This window comes from Brassica rapa, chromosome A03 (assembly GCF_000309985.2).
Source record: "Brassica rapa cultivar Chiifu-401-42 chromosome A03, CAAS_Brap_v3.01, whole genome shotgun sequence".
Lineage (NCBI taxonomy): Eukaryota > Viridiplantae > Streptophyta > Magnoliopsida > Brassicales > Brassicaceae > Brassica > Brassica rapa.
The window spans coordinates 17,540,291-17,559,065 of NC_024797.2; the positions used below are offsets into that span (position 1 = coordinate 17,540,291).

At 41.6% G+C, this 18,775-nt stretch overlaps 1 protein-coding gene, 2 long non-coding RNA genes and 1 pseudogene across 3 annotated transcripts; 2 read left to right on the plus strand and 2 right to left on the minus strand.

The window, feature by feature from the left end:
* Positions 1-4,802: 4,802 nt before the first annotated feature.
* LOC117132422 lies at positions 4,803-8,152 on the minus strand (annotated as a pseudogene).
* A 906-nt stretch (positions 8,153-9,058) lies between these two features.
* On the plus strand, positions 9,059-10,288 carry LOC103859476. Its single transcript, XM_033286456.1, has 2 exons — positions 9,059-9,266; positions 9,664-10,288. The coding sequence occupies exons 1-2, from the start codon at positions 9,174-9,176 to the stop codon at positions 10,051-10,053; spliced, it is 483 nt and encodes a 160-aa protein (XP_033142347.1). The 5' UTR covers positions 9,059-9,173; the 3' UTR covers positions 10,054-10,288.
* A 2,589-nt stretch (positions 10,289-12,877) lies between these two features.
* Positions 12,878-16,676, minus strand: LOC117132424. Its single transcript, XR_004455990.1, has 2 exons — positions 16,519-16,676; positions 12,878-16,433 (listed from the first exon to the last, which is right to left on the minus strand). It is a non-coding gene; the product is annotated as an uncharacterized LOC117132424 (long non-coding RNA).
* On the plus strand, positions 15,717-18,630 carry LOC103859477. The gene is made up of 3 exons (XR_631244.3): positions 15,717-15,904; positions 16,336-16,459; positions 16,543-18,630. It is a non-coding gene; the product is annotated as an uncharacterized LOC103859477 (long non-coding RNA).
* Positions 18,631-18,775: the final 145 nt, after the last annotated feature.

Sequence of the window (18,775 nt, forward strand, 5' to 3'; positions counted from 1 at the left end):
TCAAACGAAAGACCACGGCGACGAACGACAAGACTCCCGGATCTTCCGATCTCCGAGTCGAGCTCACCGCCAAAAGAAGTAAGCGTTCGCTGAGCCCAGGATCTTCGCTGGCAACTACCGACGATAACCATATCGTCGACCTACGAGATCAACTTAATGCGCGAGTCGGTGATCTGCGTACAAAGTTAGACCATAAAAAAGCCGGGCCGCCGAAGGAAAGCGAAGACCTCCGAGCTCTTCTCACCAGGAAGCAATCGAATACCAGGCCGCGGATCAACGTGATTATGGGAGGATCTCCACCATGCGGGGATTCTGTACGAGCGGTCAAAGATCACCGACGAATGGTGGACACCTCGCAGCGCTGGCCACAGAAGTCCCCAGCTGATCCTCCAATCTCTTTCTCGACCGAAGACCTTCTCGGAGTAAACTTTCCTCACAACGACCCTCTTCTTGTCGTTTTGGCTATTGACAAATATGACGTCACCAAAGTACTGATCGATACCGGAAGCTCGGTCGATATCATCTTTCGCGAAACTCTCGAAAAAATGGGAATCGACTTAAAAGACGTGAAACCATCTTCCAGAACTCTCACCGGCTTCAACGGCTCCTCTGAAGTGATCATGGGAACTATCCGTCTCTCGGTACAAGCTGAGGGAGTAGCTCGGATGGTCAAGTTTTCGGTAGTCAGCACCAAGGCTCCTTACCACGTGATACTAGGCACCCCATGGTTATACTCCATGCGAGCAATCGCATCAACGTATCATCAGTGCGTTAAATTCCCGGGAACGGACGGTACGGTTAAGACAGTAAGAGGAGACCAACGGGCTGCGCGAGATCTCCTAATCGCCACGGTCAAATTGCAGCGATCTCAATCACTAGTCAACTCGATCTCCCCTCCTGTAAGCAAGATCTGCCCACAAAAGGAAGAGGTGCTCGAAGTCCCAGTCGACGAATCGGACCCAAGTAAAGTGCTACGAGTAGGCGCTTACTTGTCGGACGAGATGCAGCGCACTATCACAGATTTCTTAAAGCAAAACTTGTCTACCTTTGCTTGGTCGATGACCGACATGAAGGGAATCGACCCGTCCATCACGACTCACGAGCTAAACGTAGACCCAAATATCAAGCCCATTCGACAGAAGAGACGAAAGCTGGGTCCCGAAAGATCCAAAGCAGTTGTCGAGGAAGTCGAGCGATTGTTAAGCGCGGGCTCGATAGCAGAAGTTCGTTACCCGGAGTGGCTTGCTAACCCAGTCGTTGTCAAGAAGAAGAACGGCAAGTGGCGCATGTGCGTCGATTTTACTGACCTCAACAAAGCTTGCCCGAAAGACAGCTATCCGCTTCCGAACATCGACAGGCTTGTCGAATCAACCGCCGGCAATGAAATGCTCACGTTCATGGACGCTTTCTCGGGATACAACCAGATCATGATGCATCCTGATGACCGAGAGAAGACGTCGTTCATAACCGACCGAGGAACGTACTGCTACAAAGTAATGCCCTTCGGGTTGAAGAATGCCGGTGCGACCTACCAACGGCTTGTCAATCGCATGTTCGCCAAACAGCTCGGTACAACGATGGAAGTCTACATTGATGACATGCTTGTCAAATCAATCCGAGCAGACGACCACCTGGTACATTTACGGGAGTGTTTCGACATCCTAAACGCGTACAAGATGAAGCTAAACCCGGCCAAATGCACCTTCGGCGTATCATCCGGAGAATTCCTAGGCTACATAGTGACGCAGCGAGGGATCGAAGCGAACCCTAAGCAAATATCGGCCGTGCTCGATCTACCCAGTCCAAGAAACTGCCGAGAAGTCCAGCGACTGACAGGCCGAATTGCAGCACTAAATCGTTTCATTTCCCGGTCAACCGATAAATGTCTCCCTTTTTATGATCTCCTCCGAGGAAACAAAAAATTCGTCTGGGATGATAAATGTGAGGAGGCTTTTGGTCAGCTCAAATGTTACCTGACGACCCCCCCCATCCTGGCGAAACCAGATGTAGGCGACGTTTTATCCCTCTACATTGCGGTCTCGTCCGCCGCAGTCAGCAGCGTGCTAATCAAGGAGGACCGAGGAGAACAACGACCTGTTTTCTACATGAGCAGGAGGATGACTGGACCAGAAACCCGGTACCCAACACTCGAAAAGATGGCCCTGGCCGTCGTCGAATCAGCGAGGAAACTCCGCCCATATTTCCAATCACATTCGGTAGAAGTTCTCACCGACCAGCCGCTCAGAACCGTCCTGCAAAACACGAACAGAGCCGGCCGTCTTACCAAATGGGCGATCGAACTCGGAGAGCTCGACATCACCTATAAGTGCAGAACCGCTGCTAAGGCTCAAGTCCTCGCCGATTTTCTCGTGGAGTTATCTCCGGAACTCGCTCAAGATTTGGAAACCTCGGATTCAACATGGATCCTGCATGTCGACGGTTCCTCGACGAACAAAGGCTCTGGAGCAGGAGTTCAGCTTCAATCCCCATCGGGAGAGCTCATTCGACAGTCGTTCAGCTTCGGTTTCCCAGCATCAAACAACGAAGCAGAATACGAGTCACTCATCGCGGGCCTTCGCCTCGCCAAAGCAGTCAAGGCAAAGCGACTCAGTGCATACTGCGACTCACAGCTTGTCGCCAGTCAGTTCAGCGGTGATTACGATGCGCGCAACGACAGAATGGATGCTTATCTCCGAGTCGTACAAGCATTGGCTAAAGAATTCGAATTCTTCGAGCTCACCAAGGTGCCTCGTGGAGAAAACGTCTGTGCGGATGCGCTCGCAGCACTCGGAAGCAAGCTACGCGATCAAGTCAAAAGAACTATTCCAATCCACCGAATCGAGAAGCCAAGCATCGACATCTCGACGGAGTCGGCTAACTTCGTCACCACAGAACCCGAAACAACGCCCTTATCAGAGACCAACGACGACTCCGAGATGATAGACCAAGATCAGCTACTACCCGACTGGAGGACTGAATTCATCCAATATCTCACCGCGGGCACACTTCCAACGGATAAATGGGCCGCAAGACGATTAAAGAGGCGCAGCGCGCACTATGTCGTCATGGAAGGAGAACTCCACCGAGTAACGGCTAACAAGGTCCTCCTGAAATGCATTTTTGCCGAGCAAACGCAGCTAGTAATGGCGGAGACTCACGAAGGAGCAGGTGGAAACCATTCCGGAGGTCGGTCACTAGCCCTGAAGATTCGGAACTTGGGATTTTTCTGGCCAACTATGAATACCGACTGCGAAGCATATGCCCGACGATGCGACAAATGCCAACGACACGCTCCGAGTATCCACAGTCCAACCGAGCTACTGCGAACTTCCGCAGCACCTTACCCATTCATGCGATGGGGGATGGATATCATCGGACCAATGCCGAATTCTCGCCAACGTCGTTTCGTGCTGGTATTGACCGACTATTTCACCAAATGGATTGAAGCAGAAGCCTTCGCGCAGGTTACAGAGAAGGAGGTTCGCGGCTTTGTTTGGAAGAACATTATCTGTCGCCACGGCCTGCCATACGAGATCGTGACGGACAACGGATCACAGTTTATGTCCGGAAACTTTAAAGATTTCTGCAATAAGTGGAACATCCGACTAAGCCCTTCAACGCCGAGGTATCCTCAAGGAAACGGACAAGCAGAATCCTCGAATAAGATCATCATCGACGGAATCAAGAAGCGCCTCGATCTCAAAAAGGGACATTGGGCTGATGAACTCGACGGCGTGCTCTGGTCGCACCGGACAACCCCCCGAGGAGCGACAAAATCTACCCCTTTCTCGCTCGCTTACGGGATGGAAGCAATGGCTCCAGCCGAGGTCAATGTAACAAGTCTCCGCCGGTCCAAGATGCCTCAGCATGTCGAACTTAATCAAGAAATGCTGCTAGATGCCCTCGACGGGCTAGAGGAAAAGCGCGACCAAGCCTTACTCCGAATCCAAAACTACCAAAACCAAATCGAGAGCTACTATAACAAAAAGGTCCGCTCGCGTCCCCTCGAGCTCGGCGATCTGGTTATGAGAAAAGTCTTTGAGAACACCAAGGAACCCAACGCTGGAAAACTCGGCGCAAATTGGGAAGGACCATATAAGATCACTCGAGTCGTCAAACCAGGAGTATACCGACTCGAGACTTCCCACGGAGAAGCAGTTCCACGAGCTTGGAACTCCATGCATCTTCGTCGCTTCTATTCGTAAAACGAGTAACCTGTCGGAACGAGTAAAATGATTTACATCACCGTTTTACTCCCAAAAAAAAAAAAAAAAAAAAAAAAAAAAAAACCCGAGTAGATGCACCCTACGGTCACTTCTACTCGTCCAAGTAAATGACTACCAAGTCACTTTTACTTGGACCAAAATGAACTACGAAAGGCTTGATCCTCCCCGGAGGTACGTAGGCATCCCCTCTACGGGGTCCAGCCCCAACCTAACAAAAACACATTTCGTCTCACTCTCCCGAGTAAAAGACCCATCAAATGATGCTAGCCCCTTAACTCGAAAGCGGCGCACGAGCACTCATCCCACTTGGTCGAAGATATCCTGATCAGATATCAAACGACGGGAAAAACAAGTCCCGCGTCACCGATGCTTGAGGCATTGACCGACTCACGAGCGAAATTTCTGGATCTTATCGCAAATCAGAGAATAATGAGTTGGCCGACCAAATCTCTCTCGGTTACCGCGGAGCATCCAGATACCTTTTCCTCGGAAACTCGTTAAAACTCCTTGCCTTGTTTTTTCTTGTTATATATCTTTGATATTCAATTACGGACAAGGTTGTCAGGAACAACTTAATGAGAAACGAATTACGATTCGAAGCCAAATAAACACTTAATAGGAATTTCAAAGTTTCTACAGAATGCCGAATTCATAGATTCCGAGGAATCAAGGCAACAAAAAAAAAAGAGTAAAAGAAGTTACAACAAACAACATGGATTATCAATCGACCACAGGAAGATCCTTGTCGCCACTGCCGTCACCCTCTCCGGGACCCGATACGCGGCCAAACTTCGTTGGGATTGCCTCGGTAACATTCGCGGCTGGCGTCTCGGTTGGAAGGTCGCCTCCCTTCCCCGGGTCTTCTGACGAGGAAGCCGACGAGCTGGCGTTCTTCGACGCCTTTGCAGAGGAATCAGTCAGCACGATGGTAGGCACAGCCCCGTCTTTCTGGACAACCGGTCCCTCTGATGTTCGCCCCGTTGGATCGACGCCTTGGTCGATATTCTGATTGGACGATACGGCCGTTTGAGCAGGTTTCTCCGTCGGGTCTGCCGATTGGGGATTTCGGTCGGCGAGGGGAGTACGAAGAGCAATGGCAGCCTCTGAATCAATTAAACCAATGTTCGATCCAAACGGGTCGAGCTGACGCCAAATCTCTTCGATCAGAAACCGGGATTCCAACACTAACGGGGAGAGGCGAAGGTCTTCTGCCGGAATTTCCTTTACTTCCAAGCGTTCTGCTTCCTCTTCATAGTGCCTCTCTTGCTCAGCGAAGAAATCGATGGTTTCCTGCGGGATCTCGACGCCTGAGGCCTTAATCTGCTCGAGACATTTCCTCGTTCCGAAGGCTTGGCTGTAGAGGCACCTAGCATCGTCATACTTGTCCCGTTGATCCTCACGAAGAGAAATCCTATGGAAGCGTTTCTCAGCCTTAGCAATCATGGCGATCAACACGCGAATCCTCTCGTGCGTAACCTCGTACCTACGAGATTTCCGAAGCCTGGTCATCTCCTCGGAATGCCTAAGCGATTCCGCGGCTATCCTCCTTTCTAGGTCGACCTTTTCCTTCCGCTGCTTATCTACCACAACCTCGAGGTTGTTCATCGCTTCCTTACACATCTGCAATTCAGCTGCGTCAGATGTTCGCGTCTCGACAAACGTTTTCCTGAGAGACCTCTCCCGAGCAACGGCCTCAATCTTTTCTTGCGAAGACACCCGAAGAGCCTCCTCCACTTTCTTCTTGGCTTCTTCGCTCTCGCGGATCTGCTCTCTGGCCCGCCTAAGGGCCGAGTCATACTTCCCGATCAAAACATTCCAGTCGCCGAGACTCTGATTAAAAAAAAAGGAGAGACTTAGCCAAAATAATTTTAGGCTCAGGAAAGAAGGAAACAAGCAACCGCGTACCTTTACCGACGAGCAAGAAGCATGTTCATACTCATCTTTAAAGATGAGGTCCCCCACTGAAGGAAGCAAGTCAGGACCGCCTTTGACTAGTCGCAGCAAGCGAGCGCAATCCTCCGGGTAACAGGCCAGCGGGAGTTCTCGGCTGAATTCGAACTTAAACCCATCCTCCGGGGTCTCCTTGGGACGGCCGGACACACGGGTTTCGGAACCTTCCGTGATATGAGCCGAAGAATCGCCCCTCAGAGGGACTCGCGGTCTTTCAGAGGCTGGCAATTCCCTCGGAGTCTCAGAGAGGCCTTGATCACCCACTAAGGCTCCGCGATTCTGCTGAGAGCCTTCTCGTCTTCTCCGACGCAAAGCGATGGTCTCATTCTCGTCATCATCCGAGGTCCCAACCTCGGGAGTAGCGTCAGGGACCAAGGCTCGGAGTTCCTCTTCGCAAACCGAGGATGGTCGGGGCGCGGAGAAGTCTTGCTTCTTCGTTTTCTTTTTCTGGGAACGTCTTCCACAGGTGGTTCCGCGGCTTTCCTCTTCTTACTACTCTTCTTCGAGGGATTATCCGGATCGGTTTGACCTATCTCGTCAGACTCTTTCCGAGTCTCCTTGCCTCTCTTCTTCTTCGAGGCCTTTCCCTGAGAAGAACCGCCAGCGGGCGCCTGCTCGGCGATAACGGGGACGACGTCCGTAATCTCGACTCCCGCAGAGCCGTCAGTACCCTTTTTGGCACCTATCTTCCCCGCCGTAATAAGGCTCAGATCGGGCAATTGCTTCATTGTTCGGGCTTGATTGATTTCCTTTTGCTCGGCTCGGGTAAAAAGAGACAACCGTTTCAGGGTCGATCGGTTGATGAGAGGAAGCAAGTCCGAAACCCAACGCTCTGCGAAAAACAAAGAAAAATCCCAATAAGACTTTGTTCGCTTGATAGGAAACATAAAGGAGGAGCGAGAACTTACGACTCGCAATCCGTTCTACAGATCTTTGAATTCTCTCCCGAGTAAAATCCTCCCAGTGATCTTGCTTCTGCAACGCGACAATCCGAGCACTCTCCTTCCAATCCTCGGGGTACGTAGCGAGATTCGGATGACCAACTACAAAAAGAGAATATAAGCGTTAGACGAGCACACACCACAATCGTCACATAAGATAGCGTGCAGTACCCATCTCTGCATTCCAGAGAACGCGGTAACCAGACTTCGGCGGCTCTTCGAACGCCGACCTGTTCGACTTCACGTAGAAGTACGAGCGCTGCCAGTCTGAAGTTTTGGTCGGATAACCCGTGACCACGTTATAGTTTGGGCGCATTCTCGTCGAGACGAGCCCATCGTCGGAAATCGAAACTGAAGTCAATTCCTCAAACGACCTCACACTCATCGATGTCCCCGCCTCAGCCGCGATCACCGATAAAACGACCATCAACCGGAGAGAACCGTTCATCAACTGGCTCAAAGCGACTCCTCTGCGGAACGCGTAAGCCGTGACGATTCGAGGAATCGGGAACCATAATTTCGTGTCGTTCCTGAAATACGACTCGTAGATGCACTGATATCCCTTCGGAGGCGACCAAGGCCTCTGGTCCCGCTTTGGAATGATGAACGAGACCCCGTGTGCGTTGAGATCTCGGAGGATAGCTTCCACCGACTCCACGGTGGACTTCGTCCTCTCGACGTTGGACCAATCTTGTCCGTCGACGACCGAAGGTCGAATTCTCCAAACCTCCATTGGACTCTCCTCGGCGAAGATGTTCCCGGGATAATAGCTGATCGGAACAATCGAGGTGTCGACCGCTTCCTGACCGTCGTCATCGCCCCGGAACTGTTCCCTCGCTTCCGAGACCAAGAGACGCTGCGATAAGTTCATATTTTCCGAATCCATCATCGCTTCGTGATGGGTATCGTCAGAATCCCGAGAAGATACCGCCCCCTTTCCCTTTTGTTCTCGCGTCAAACGACGGGGTGACGACATCTCGGATAATCGCAGATCTAAAAACAAAGATAAAGAGAGAGAAGGAGCGTAGAGAGAGAAAGTACCTTTAGCGCTGCGGAGAGAAATGAAAAGAAGTGGAGAGGGGGGAGCTATTTATAAGAAAAGATAAGCGCGGAGATCAAGGCGCCATCATTACGCCTAATAAGGCCTAATTGGGCCTAAACCCAATTAGGCGCGTGGTCGACAGATGCGCCGGTCCGTCTTCTCGACCCGTAAGCATTTATCTCACGATCGCAACGCGTGAAAAACGGACGCGTCAATCCACTCTCTCGATCGAGAAGTATCGATCGAACGGGTCGACTCCTCAACGGTCAGTCGCTTGCTCGGGTTGAACCTTTTGTTCTCCGAACCACAGACACCAAATTCATCGAGGATCGATTGCTCGACCATCAATAAACTGGGGGGGGACTTACTGTTGGGGATGGATTTAAACCATCCACAAAGCCCATCGAACAAAAGGCCCAATCCAGCAAACCGAGTTGACGTCGGCGCAGAAGCCGATTCTCGAGGCTTCAACTTAACCAGGAAGCGCCGTTAGTCGAAGCGGAGAGCAAGCGAAGCGAGGCTGATCGACTAAACGGCTCGGAACGAGCGCCTCATAATCAGGCCCGAAGGGCCGACAAAGCCCAATCAATAAAAAGAGATTAGGTTAAGGTAATCGAACAGAGTATAAAAGGAGAGGAAAGCAAAGGAGAAAGGGGATCGACACTTAGCTACACAAACTTAGCGGCGAGATTAGGGTTTATCATCCGTACAATCATCTCTCTGCTATTTGTACTTTTCCGGTTTAAGCTCTCACGAGCTCCGGCTTGCTTTTACTTTCTCCACCTTTGTAACATCATCTCGAAATCTAATAAACGCCTCTGTTCGACCCATTTCTAGTATTGTTTACTTCTTCTGAGACCAAACTCACCTTAAACAACTGGTTCCGGTTTCTGGAAAGCTACTGGAATCGATAAGCCTATATACTCAGATGGATCCAGCAAATCCGTGATCGGTTTAAAGAAGACACTCGTTTATTACGTCGGAAGCGCCGGGAAAGGAAGCAAGACAGATTGGATGATGCACGAGTTTCGCCTCCCCACAGCCAATGACACAATCCCTGGTGGCTCCACCCACCTTAACCCTACTCCACCTGCCATGTTACATGCTGTAAGTTTGTAACCAACTCAATCATGAATTCATAATTGTATCTATTATGGTTGGCTATATGTTTGAAGCATACAAGTGTTTATAACCTTCGGTGTGGAATCTCCCCGTTATAAAATAATAAACGATAATTGTTGATCCTGAAAATAACGCAAATCTCAGTGGACAAGTAAAAGGCTACATTCATCGGTTTAAAAAATTATTTTGTTATAAAAATACGGATCTATGGGTTGTAAATTATTTATTCACTTATTCATTATACAAACTCTAAAATGTATACTTGCCTTAATCATGTTTTCTCTAAGTGTTCTTGTTTTCTTTTTTTTTGCTAAGTAAGTGTTCTTGTTTTCCTTGTGCTTGTTCACAACATTAATGATTGGTTCATATAATACAACTGCAGGAAGTGTGGACGTTGTGCCGGATATTCCAGAGAAATGTGTCTAGTAGAAAATACACTCCAGACTGGAGAGAATTAGCAGGTGGGAAACGCGTGAAGCCGCAACAATCTAAGTACCAAGAAGCTTATATCAGTTTTGGTGACAATGAAAGTACTATTAGTACTAATAACATCAACATTATGGAAAACAAAGGAAATTATGAGAGGAACGTGTTTCAGCTTCACCAAACGCCTCATCAGCACCAGCCCATTCTCATGGATACAGCTAGTACTACACAAGTCGATTATACGGGTCCACATTCCTCAAACCATGACATTCACAATATAACCTACGAGAACTGGGATGAACTTCGATCGGTTGTGGAATTTGCTTTTGGCCCTTCTCTTAGTTAGATGTCTTTAAACTGATTAGTTAATTACTAGTATAAATTTTATAGTACTTGGACATTTTGTGGGTTGTTGCAAGGGAGATACATCGTTCATAAGTTTTTAGTTTTCTGTATATATATATATTATGGATCTTATTGTGTATAAGAACGTACCTGATTATATACCCATATTGATCCTCCATGTATTTATAATTCTCCATTTCTCCTACAAATAATCTGACCTATTTTGTTCTTGGTAATCCTTTCGGTAAATGATATTCTCTTGTTTTTCATTGGTGTTTGACCACGTTTTTGCAGCTAGACCATAAGTTTCTGACAGAAATTGCGGTTAACATGTTCATATTCGATGCAACCTGTTTAGTTTTTGCAAGGCTTGAAGTGAATCATACTAATCTTTGTCATACTGGACTTATTGGTAATTTGGTATGTCTGAGTGCTCCATTTTCGCTTCTTCTTCGGCCCGTTTACAACTATTTTATGTTTTGGGTAAAATAAACCAAACTTTTCAGCTGAACTTGAACATGTCATCGTCATCCCATCCACTATGTGGAAGGTAAAAGGCATGTAACAGTTTGGTTTCAAGAAAAATATGTGAAATACATGTTATTAAATTTGGAAGTTTATCACATTGCCTTGCGAAGTTAGAAGCACAAGTTTTCCCCTCACTTGTAAAATGTTAAATTTAAAATGAGTCGCGATAAATTGGATCCTACATATGAAATAAAGTGTGTCACAATCATCCAACTTAGCATCTTGATTTTGTAGGGACTCAATCTGTATGCTCCAGTTTTATGGAGGATGGGGTCCATATTTGCTTTCTTGATTCAATTAAGTAATCGTGTTGTCTTGTTGTCTTGGCCTGATGGACACTAAGGACACCGTTCATCCATCAATTATCAGCATTCATTTTCTTTGCTAGCACCACTACTATTCATCATCATTATCATGTAATTGAGAAAAATAAATAAAATTAAACTCTTCTTGGAATCTTAAATCGCATAAATCGTCCTAATCAATAGTGATCTTCATGATTATATTTTAATTAAACACATAAAAGAATATTACATGTGTATATATGATATCTATGACTTCTTGCTATCTTTTAATTTAGTACTGTGTCATCTTCGGCCTCAACTCTGTGTTTTACTATTATGCTCCCTTTGACAAAGTAGCCGACGCATATCTTGTTTTTGGTTTTTTCCATCATTTTTTTCTTAAAAGCTTTACCATATTCTCTATCTTGTGAAGTTTATTCTTATCATCATTGCATTGATTTACTCTTTCTTTCAAAATTCATGGTTACAAAAACCGGATATAATAATTGTTTGAATTCTAAGCTCTAAGTTACTTTCCCACTTGCCCTCACTAAAGAACTATACGTGATATAATCGTTAGATTTTATTTTATTTTGAGTTGGTTCGTACTCCTAATGTGGACAATAACCTAACTATTTCCTCACCTATTTTCATCCATACGGAAGTACAGTCTTCACCCATAAATGTTCATCATGTCTTGTTCCTATCAAATATATCAAAGTCATGTCTTAACCATATAGTGGTTTTGTCTCGGATAAAACATAAACTCCAAATTAAAATTCTCAACTAAACCATATGGTGCTTTGATTTGATAAAAAAAAAACACATGGTGTTTTGATATTTTAATTTGTACAATTTAGTAGGTGCGGATATGATATTTGCATAGAATTAGGCCAAGTAGACAATAGTGGTATAGGCTATACTCTCACACCTCTTTTCGTAGCGAGAAAAATACAGTTAGATCTATCACTACAATGTTTAAATTGCTATCATTTGATTGATCCAAGACCTGACCAAGAGAAAAAAATAATAAAAATTACATATCCTGTGGCTTTAGCAAATTGACATGAATGATAAATAGTCTAGTTTGGGAGTATCAAATGAACTCCCAAAGAGAAAGTAACGAACAATATAGTTCAGAAATGATGATTCTGTGCCCCTTTGTAGCTCCATAATCACGTCTCGTAAGTTTTATGTGTGTTTTCTAAACATTTAATTTTGTTTCACGTTTTCAAATCTTAAAACAGTTATTCTTCTTTCTAAAACTTGATTAGTAACCTGGGCATATGTAAAATAAAGTTAGGTCTGATAACACCCAATTCTTATGGTTATGATTTGATTAAAACTTATGTCAAATGCACAATCACACATGACAAGTGCAACAATTTTCAACTGAAACAAACCATCAATATAATCACAAAATTATTAACTGCGTCATAGACTATGGACGACTTTGATAGAAGCCGAAAGTTGGGTTCCACTTTCGTATGAAAGGTAGAATATTTTATAAAAGGTTGAGAGAGAAGAAAATATAAAAAAAGAAGGCCATCGATATCATCGTTGGTCCATGGTTGACATGGTTCACCATTTATGAATGTGAGGTCTCCTCCGAGTTTTTGTCTAAAAGCACTATTCTTTTAATATGTTTACATGTTCATGTATAACTAATTAAGTAGGGACGTTGATCGTTAGAGGTTAGGCTAGATAACAAATGAAAAACCGACCCACAAATCAATCAATTTCGAAATGATGATGACAATAACTCGTCGAACTTTTCTGATACCGTCTTTGCCGTGGAAATTTCTCTCTTTTTTCATAGATAATATTCTCTTTTTTTTTGTCAAGTCATAGATAATATTCAAAACCAAGTTGTGGAATATATTATGTCTTATATATAAAAGGGTGAACCATGTTCATCATCTAACTATTGAGTATTTTGAAAGTAAAAGATGAACTTTAATATTACAACGTGATCCCATTCGAAAATCTAACTAATTTTCTTTATACTATTCATGTCTATTGTATTGTTTTGAGTGTTTAATGTGTCACCGTATTATTGTATTGTATTGACTTTTGTGAAAGCTCATTTGAGAAAGAAAAAAATCAATTGTTCATTGTGACTCTATCAGATGGTGAAGGTGACTCACACAACTAGAAGATTAAGCTCTTGCGTGCCGATATGGCATGACCCATCATCTTAATTTCCACGGTTGATAGCAATAATATATAACTGATAGATTATAAAATATAATAATGTATAAGATGAAGAGTTTTGTTTGATGTTTAAATTGAAGTCGAGGAAAGTTCCAAGTCTGGAATCAACTTCACGTGTTGGAGAAGGGGAAATAAAGGAGAAACGGTCCCTCAAGTGGGCCAAAAACGGCCCAATTAAAAAATAAAAATATAGGAAAAGATGGCGTGGGCCCGGCAATGCGATGTGGATGTGTGTTGTGTAGTGTTTTTAAGAGTTTTTAGATGCTCGAGTTTGGCTTCCCTGTCCTTTTCTTTGTGGACTCCACTTTTACGATTTGTTCCCTAATCAAAATAGCTTCTTTTTTCTGCCGACAATCTCCTTCCACCATTTGTCCTTCTTCGAGTTGCCAATTCAAGTTTACTACTTATATAAAATCGTACTATTGTAATCTCTTCTTTGATAAATGATTTGTTCCTTAAAAAAAAGGAAATGGTGTGTAGTTGCGCATTGCGTATTGCATACAATTTTTACAGCCCTATCAAAACCTAAAGTGAACTTTGGTATGTGTTACAAGAAATATGAGCGTAAGGTTTGCATACATAACCTAACGGCCTCTATCAGAACCTAAAGTGAACTTTGGCACGTATTAGAAGAAATATTAGTAGGTTTTAAATACATACCTATCAGAACCTAAAGTACACCTTGGTATGTATTGGGATATTAACATATCCCAAACCTAGATGACATTAGAATAGAATATTTCCATTATTGTAGTTTCCTCTATTCAATAGTATTAGGAAATCTGATGTGTATAAATATAGGCCTTGAGGTCTTAGATGAATAACAAGAACAATTATATGATTATAGAACTTCTCATGGTATCAGAGCCATAACGATTTTTGTGGACCATAATAGCGCTTCCGTATCTGGTAATTAGAAGAGTTTGGTCATGGTGGAAACAATTGAAGAAGATGAAGACGACGATCCGGATGATGACGTGAAGGCATGGAATAATGAACGTCGACCTAACAAACATGTGAATTCACTCACGGCCATCGAACAACTTCGACCCCACGACTTTCGATCTCACGACATGCGACCTCGAACTCTCAACCTTACGACCTGAAACCTCGAACAATCGATCTCTCGACTTGCAACTTCTCTAACTATCGACCTGCGATTTTCTTTGATCAACAAGGATGGTGAATTTTCCTGTTGTTACAATGACCTCGAATTGATGAAACTGATGAAACCGAACCCGATAATACTGAATTCGACGAACTGAAACCGGCGAACTGATGATTTTGACAAAGAACCAACAACCTATTTGAATTTGAAGACTTGTAGTTCAAGTTGGACATACAAAATTTGTATGCTCCAACTTGAGGGAGATACAAAATTTGTATGCTCCAACTTGAGGGAAGGTATTGGGATATTAACATATCCCAAACCTAGATGACATTAGAATAGAATATTTCCATTATTGTAGTTTCCTCTATTCAATAGTATTAGGAAATTTGATGTGTATAAATATAGGCCTTGAGGTCTTAGATGAATAACAAGAACAATTATATGATTATAGAACTTCTCAGTATGTGTTAGAGGAAAGATGAAGCTAAGTTTTGCATACATAACCTTACGTCCCCTATCAGAACCTAAAGTGGACTTTGGTATGTGATAGAAGCAAGATGAATAAATTAGTAAATTAGTCAATTAGTCAATGTAGTTCGTTTAAATTTTAAAATAAGCCAAAAAAAAAGATCGAGTAATTGATTGCTTGACCTGACTTGATGATTCACAATTGCAGACGTCCGTATCTTGTTTAATAGTAACAAATAAGTTAATAATACTACAAAAATAGCGTGAAGAGACGGCAATAATAATGTGACCATTGATGATTTAGCCGGGACCATTCCAGAAATAAGTTCAGAGTCGTGCTCAAATTATTTGTACTATATATACGACCTAATCAATGATAAAGCGCTATTCTAGCGGTGAATTTTATACGATCTCTTTCTATTGATATAAATGTTTCAGTATTTGTTTTTCAAAAGATGTTAGAAATAAGATAACATCGATAATAAACTATTTAAAAAGTGGCGTCAATGAGAACGTGAACAACTACATTTCACATGCTTCGAACAAACTAAACCGGTCCCTGGTTCCTCGAAGTCTCTCTCTAGTCTAAGATCCTACACATTTACGTGCGTATTAACTCGTTACACTATATCAAAACTATTATATAATTCCAGTCAAACTTCCATTGACGTGCATAACATTTTAATACCCGTTTACTTGATGATCTGCCGTGGTTGATTGCATGATGGCTTATAAATACAGCATTGAATGATTAACAAAGACATATTGGCATTGAAATATTTGACAACGAAAAGACTATTTAAAATATACGAAGATGATATGGTGATTGTGCTGGGTGGAATGGAGGCAGTCAAATAAATATATAGAAATTAGAAAAACTTGCGTGTCTTCGATATGAAAGGGACAGCACAGGCGTGTTACTTTACGCGCATCGATTCTTTAATTTCACTTTGTTCTTTCCTAAGCCAATCTATCAATTCAAGTACATTTTAATACGTTAGTTAAGACCACCCGCAACGCGGGGTTTAAGTAGATCCTTAGCATTAATTCTTATGCGGGATTGATTAAAATATTAATATAAAAAAATCATAAGTTAAGAAAGAGTCCTTAACTAAGGAGATTAAGGATTTGGTCCTTGATGAGTTGGCAAAGTCCGATTGGTGAGGGTCAGGGTCGTGTTTTGTAAGGAGAAAAAAAAAAGAAGTCGCGACAATTACATAAAAAAAATTCCTCCGACGAAACAAAAGGTGATTCGGCGATCTTCGGTGTTGAAGATAAATCAGAGCGTTTTAGTTCATTATCTTTGCATTTGGAGTTGATGCATGTTGATTTCATCAATTTTTACGGTTCGATTGTGGGATTTTACTAGAATGAGGGTTTCAAATCGAATTGGGGATTTTAATCGAATTAGGATTTTCGTCTGGGTTTGCTATTTTCTTATTTCCGATTCGATTCTTTGTTGTTTCGTCGTCTGGGAATTGAACACATAATGAAAGGAATCAGAAGCAAAGATGATCTTACGGCTGCGTAAAGTTTCATTCTTTTTTCACTCAACTTTTTGATCCCTGTTTATATTTCCTTGTCTGAGAATCTTCAAGATTTGTTCTTTGGGTGATATTGATTTGATGAAAACCTGTTACAGACGTTGTTTCTGATTGGGTTTTGACAAACTTTGCAGCATGGTCTCAGCCTCAGGTGGTGGGTTGGCGTACGCTTTTGTGAGCAAAGGCTTGAAAGTAAGGCCTGCACACGCACTCTCCTGGGCTGTTTGCTACGCTGTTGCGTCAGGAACAATGTATAAGGTGATTGATTGATTGTTCATGAACCAATACAAAAAGAGTATACATATCTTTTTACTTACCACGGGTTTTTGTTCTTCTTTCAGGTGAAGGAAACAATCAGAGCAAGAAGTAAACATTCCACCAGCACCAGGGGCAAGGCTTTTGATACTTGATCATATCAAGAGGTTTGTTTACAAGCTTCTCTACTAGTACTCTCTCACATGGATCAAATATATGATAAACCGCAAGTAAGGAAAGCAGTAATTTGACACCAACCCTCCCTTTTATCTTATATGGTGGTTGTAATAACTTGGAGATATAGTTTCGAGAGACGTAACCTTGCTAGTTCATTCGCTGAAACTTTATGTTTGCTTTTAAGTAAAACCAACAATGTAACAGAAACTATTTTTACAATTTTTTTACTTTTAAAATTTTTTAAATGTTTTACAAATTTACTTATTTTTAATGTTTTACAAATTTATTAAATGTTTTACAAATTTAATTATATTTTATTCCTAAGAATTCTATAATGGATAACACCATTGGACTAACAAATATGATTAGAGTCCTTAACTATTCAAACAAAAAAAATTAAAAAAAAAATATATTATTTTATTGTTAAGGATTCCAATGATGAGTAACACCATTGGAGTTGCTCTAATGTTCTAATCCAGACCTTTCTTAAACCTATCTTATCAATATCTCAGTTCATCAGCACCGTACAAATCTACTCCTCCAAAAGCTTTACAAATATATGTACCTCTTGTTATCCTTATCTCGAGTATTACGAATATTTTGGTCCAAAAATAAACATTTGCTCAGCCTCTTGTTATCTTTATCTCGAGCATTTCAAATACTATATTATTATTTATGAATTAATTTTTTTAACTCTCGTATTAAAAGTTAGACTGGTCAATGTAATTGTTATTTTTAATGAATTTATACATATATATTTTAAGATATAATTAAAAACGAATTGTATATTAGTATCATATTTAAAAAAAATTATACACTATGTTGCTATCTTAATAAATTTAATCTATATTTTATTATATAATTAAAAATAAAATTTATATTAATAATATCATATTTTATAAAAAAAATAATTCATATATATTGTATTGTTATCTTAAAATAATATTTTTATATTATAAATTTTTTAAATAAAGATATACAACAATTTATAATCAAATATCAATATGGTAAAAATATTTTCTAAAATATTTTTAATATTTGAGTGTTTTTAATGAAAATCTTTATCACATATAAGTAATTTGATCTTTAATTTAATTGTTTAAAAAGATAAATAATAGCTTATTGTATTGATTAGATTTAAACTAATAAATATTCACATACGGACAAAACACCTAGTTTTGATCTGAAATAAAACTATACTACTAACTATGTGTTTGCCTAGTAGTTTATCACAAAAGAAAAATAGTTTTGGTATACATCTAGTTTGATTTCTGCTGAAAATAATATTTATACAACAACCGAAGATATTAAAAATAATCTCGAGCCAAAAAAATTAGATTCTAGCCTGAATTCCTATAATTTTAAAAAAGTTTTATTATGTTCACATCAAATTACCACAAAAGAAAGAATAAAACTCTGATTTTAAATAACTATGCATTTTCTCTAACTTTTGGTTTATATTTCTTTGAAGTTGTTCTATAGAGTGTTGTTTCTGTTTCTTTGGAAGACTTTCATGAAATGTTTAGACCTCGACGAATTTGCTTATAATTTGTCTAAGTTTTAAATAAAAAAAAGTAAGAAATTTCTGTCTCATGCCTCCTATCAAAAAAAAAATTACTACAAAAGAACTAATAAAACTCTGATTTAAAATAATGTTGTCTTTGTTTCTTTTACAATTCTCGTTGTTTTTACTTTCAGAAAATAGAGTAATTTGGTTACCGTTAATTTAGGAATAAAACTCTGATTTTAAATAATTCTGTCTTTTTGATCAAAAAAAAAAAAAAATTTGTCTTTTTTTCTTTTACAATTCTCGTTTTGTTTTTTTACTTTCAGAAAATAGAGTAAACTGGATAACGTTAATTTAGGAAACTACAGAACATAGGACCCACTCTCTTCGACACAGCGACATTTGCGCGCGTCCTCCACGTCAGTCTTTGCCATTTACCGCCACCGTTATGTTCCCACGCGCCAGTACAGTGCTATGTCCTAACGGCTAGTCAAACCTCGGTTTCTTTTCTAACTTGCGCTTAAAATCTGCCACTAGCTAACTTGCACTTGACCCACTCCTTGGTCTTTTCAGCATCAGTTCACTCCGGTACAGAGGAAAAGTTGAAATGGCTTTTGGTTTGATAGACTGTCACG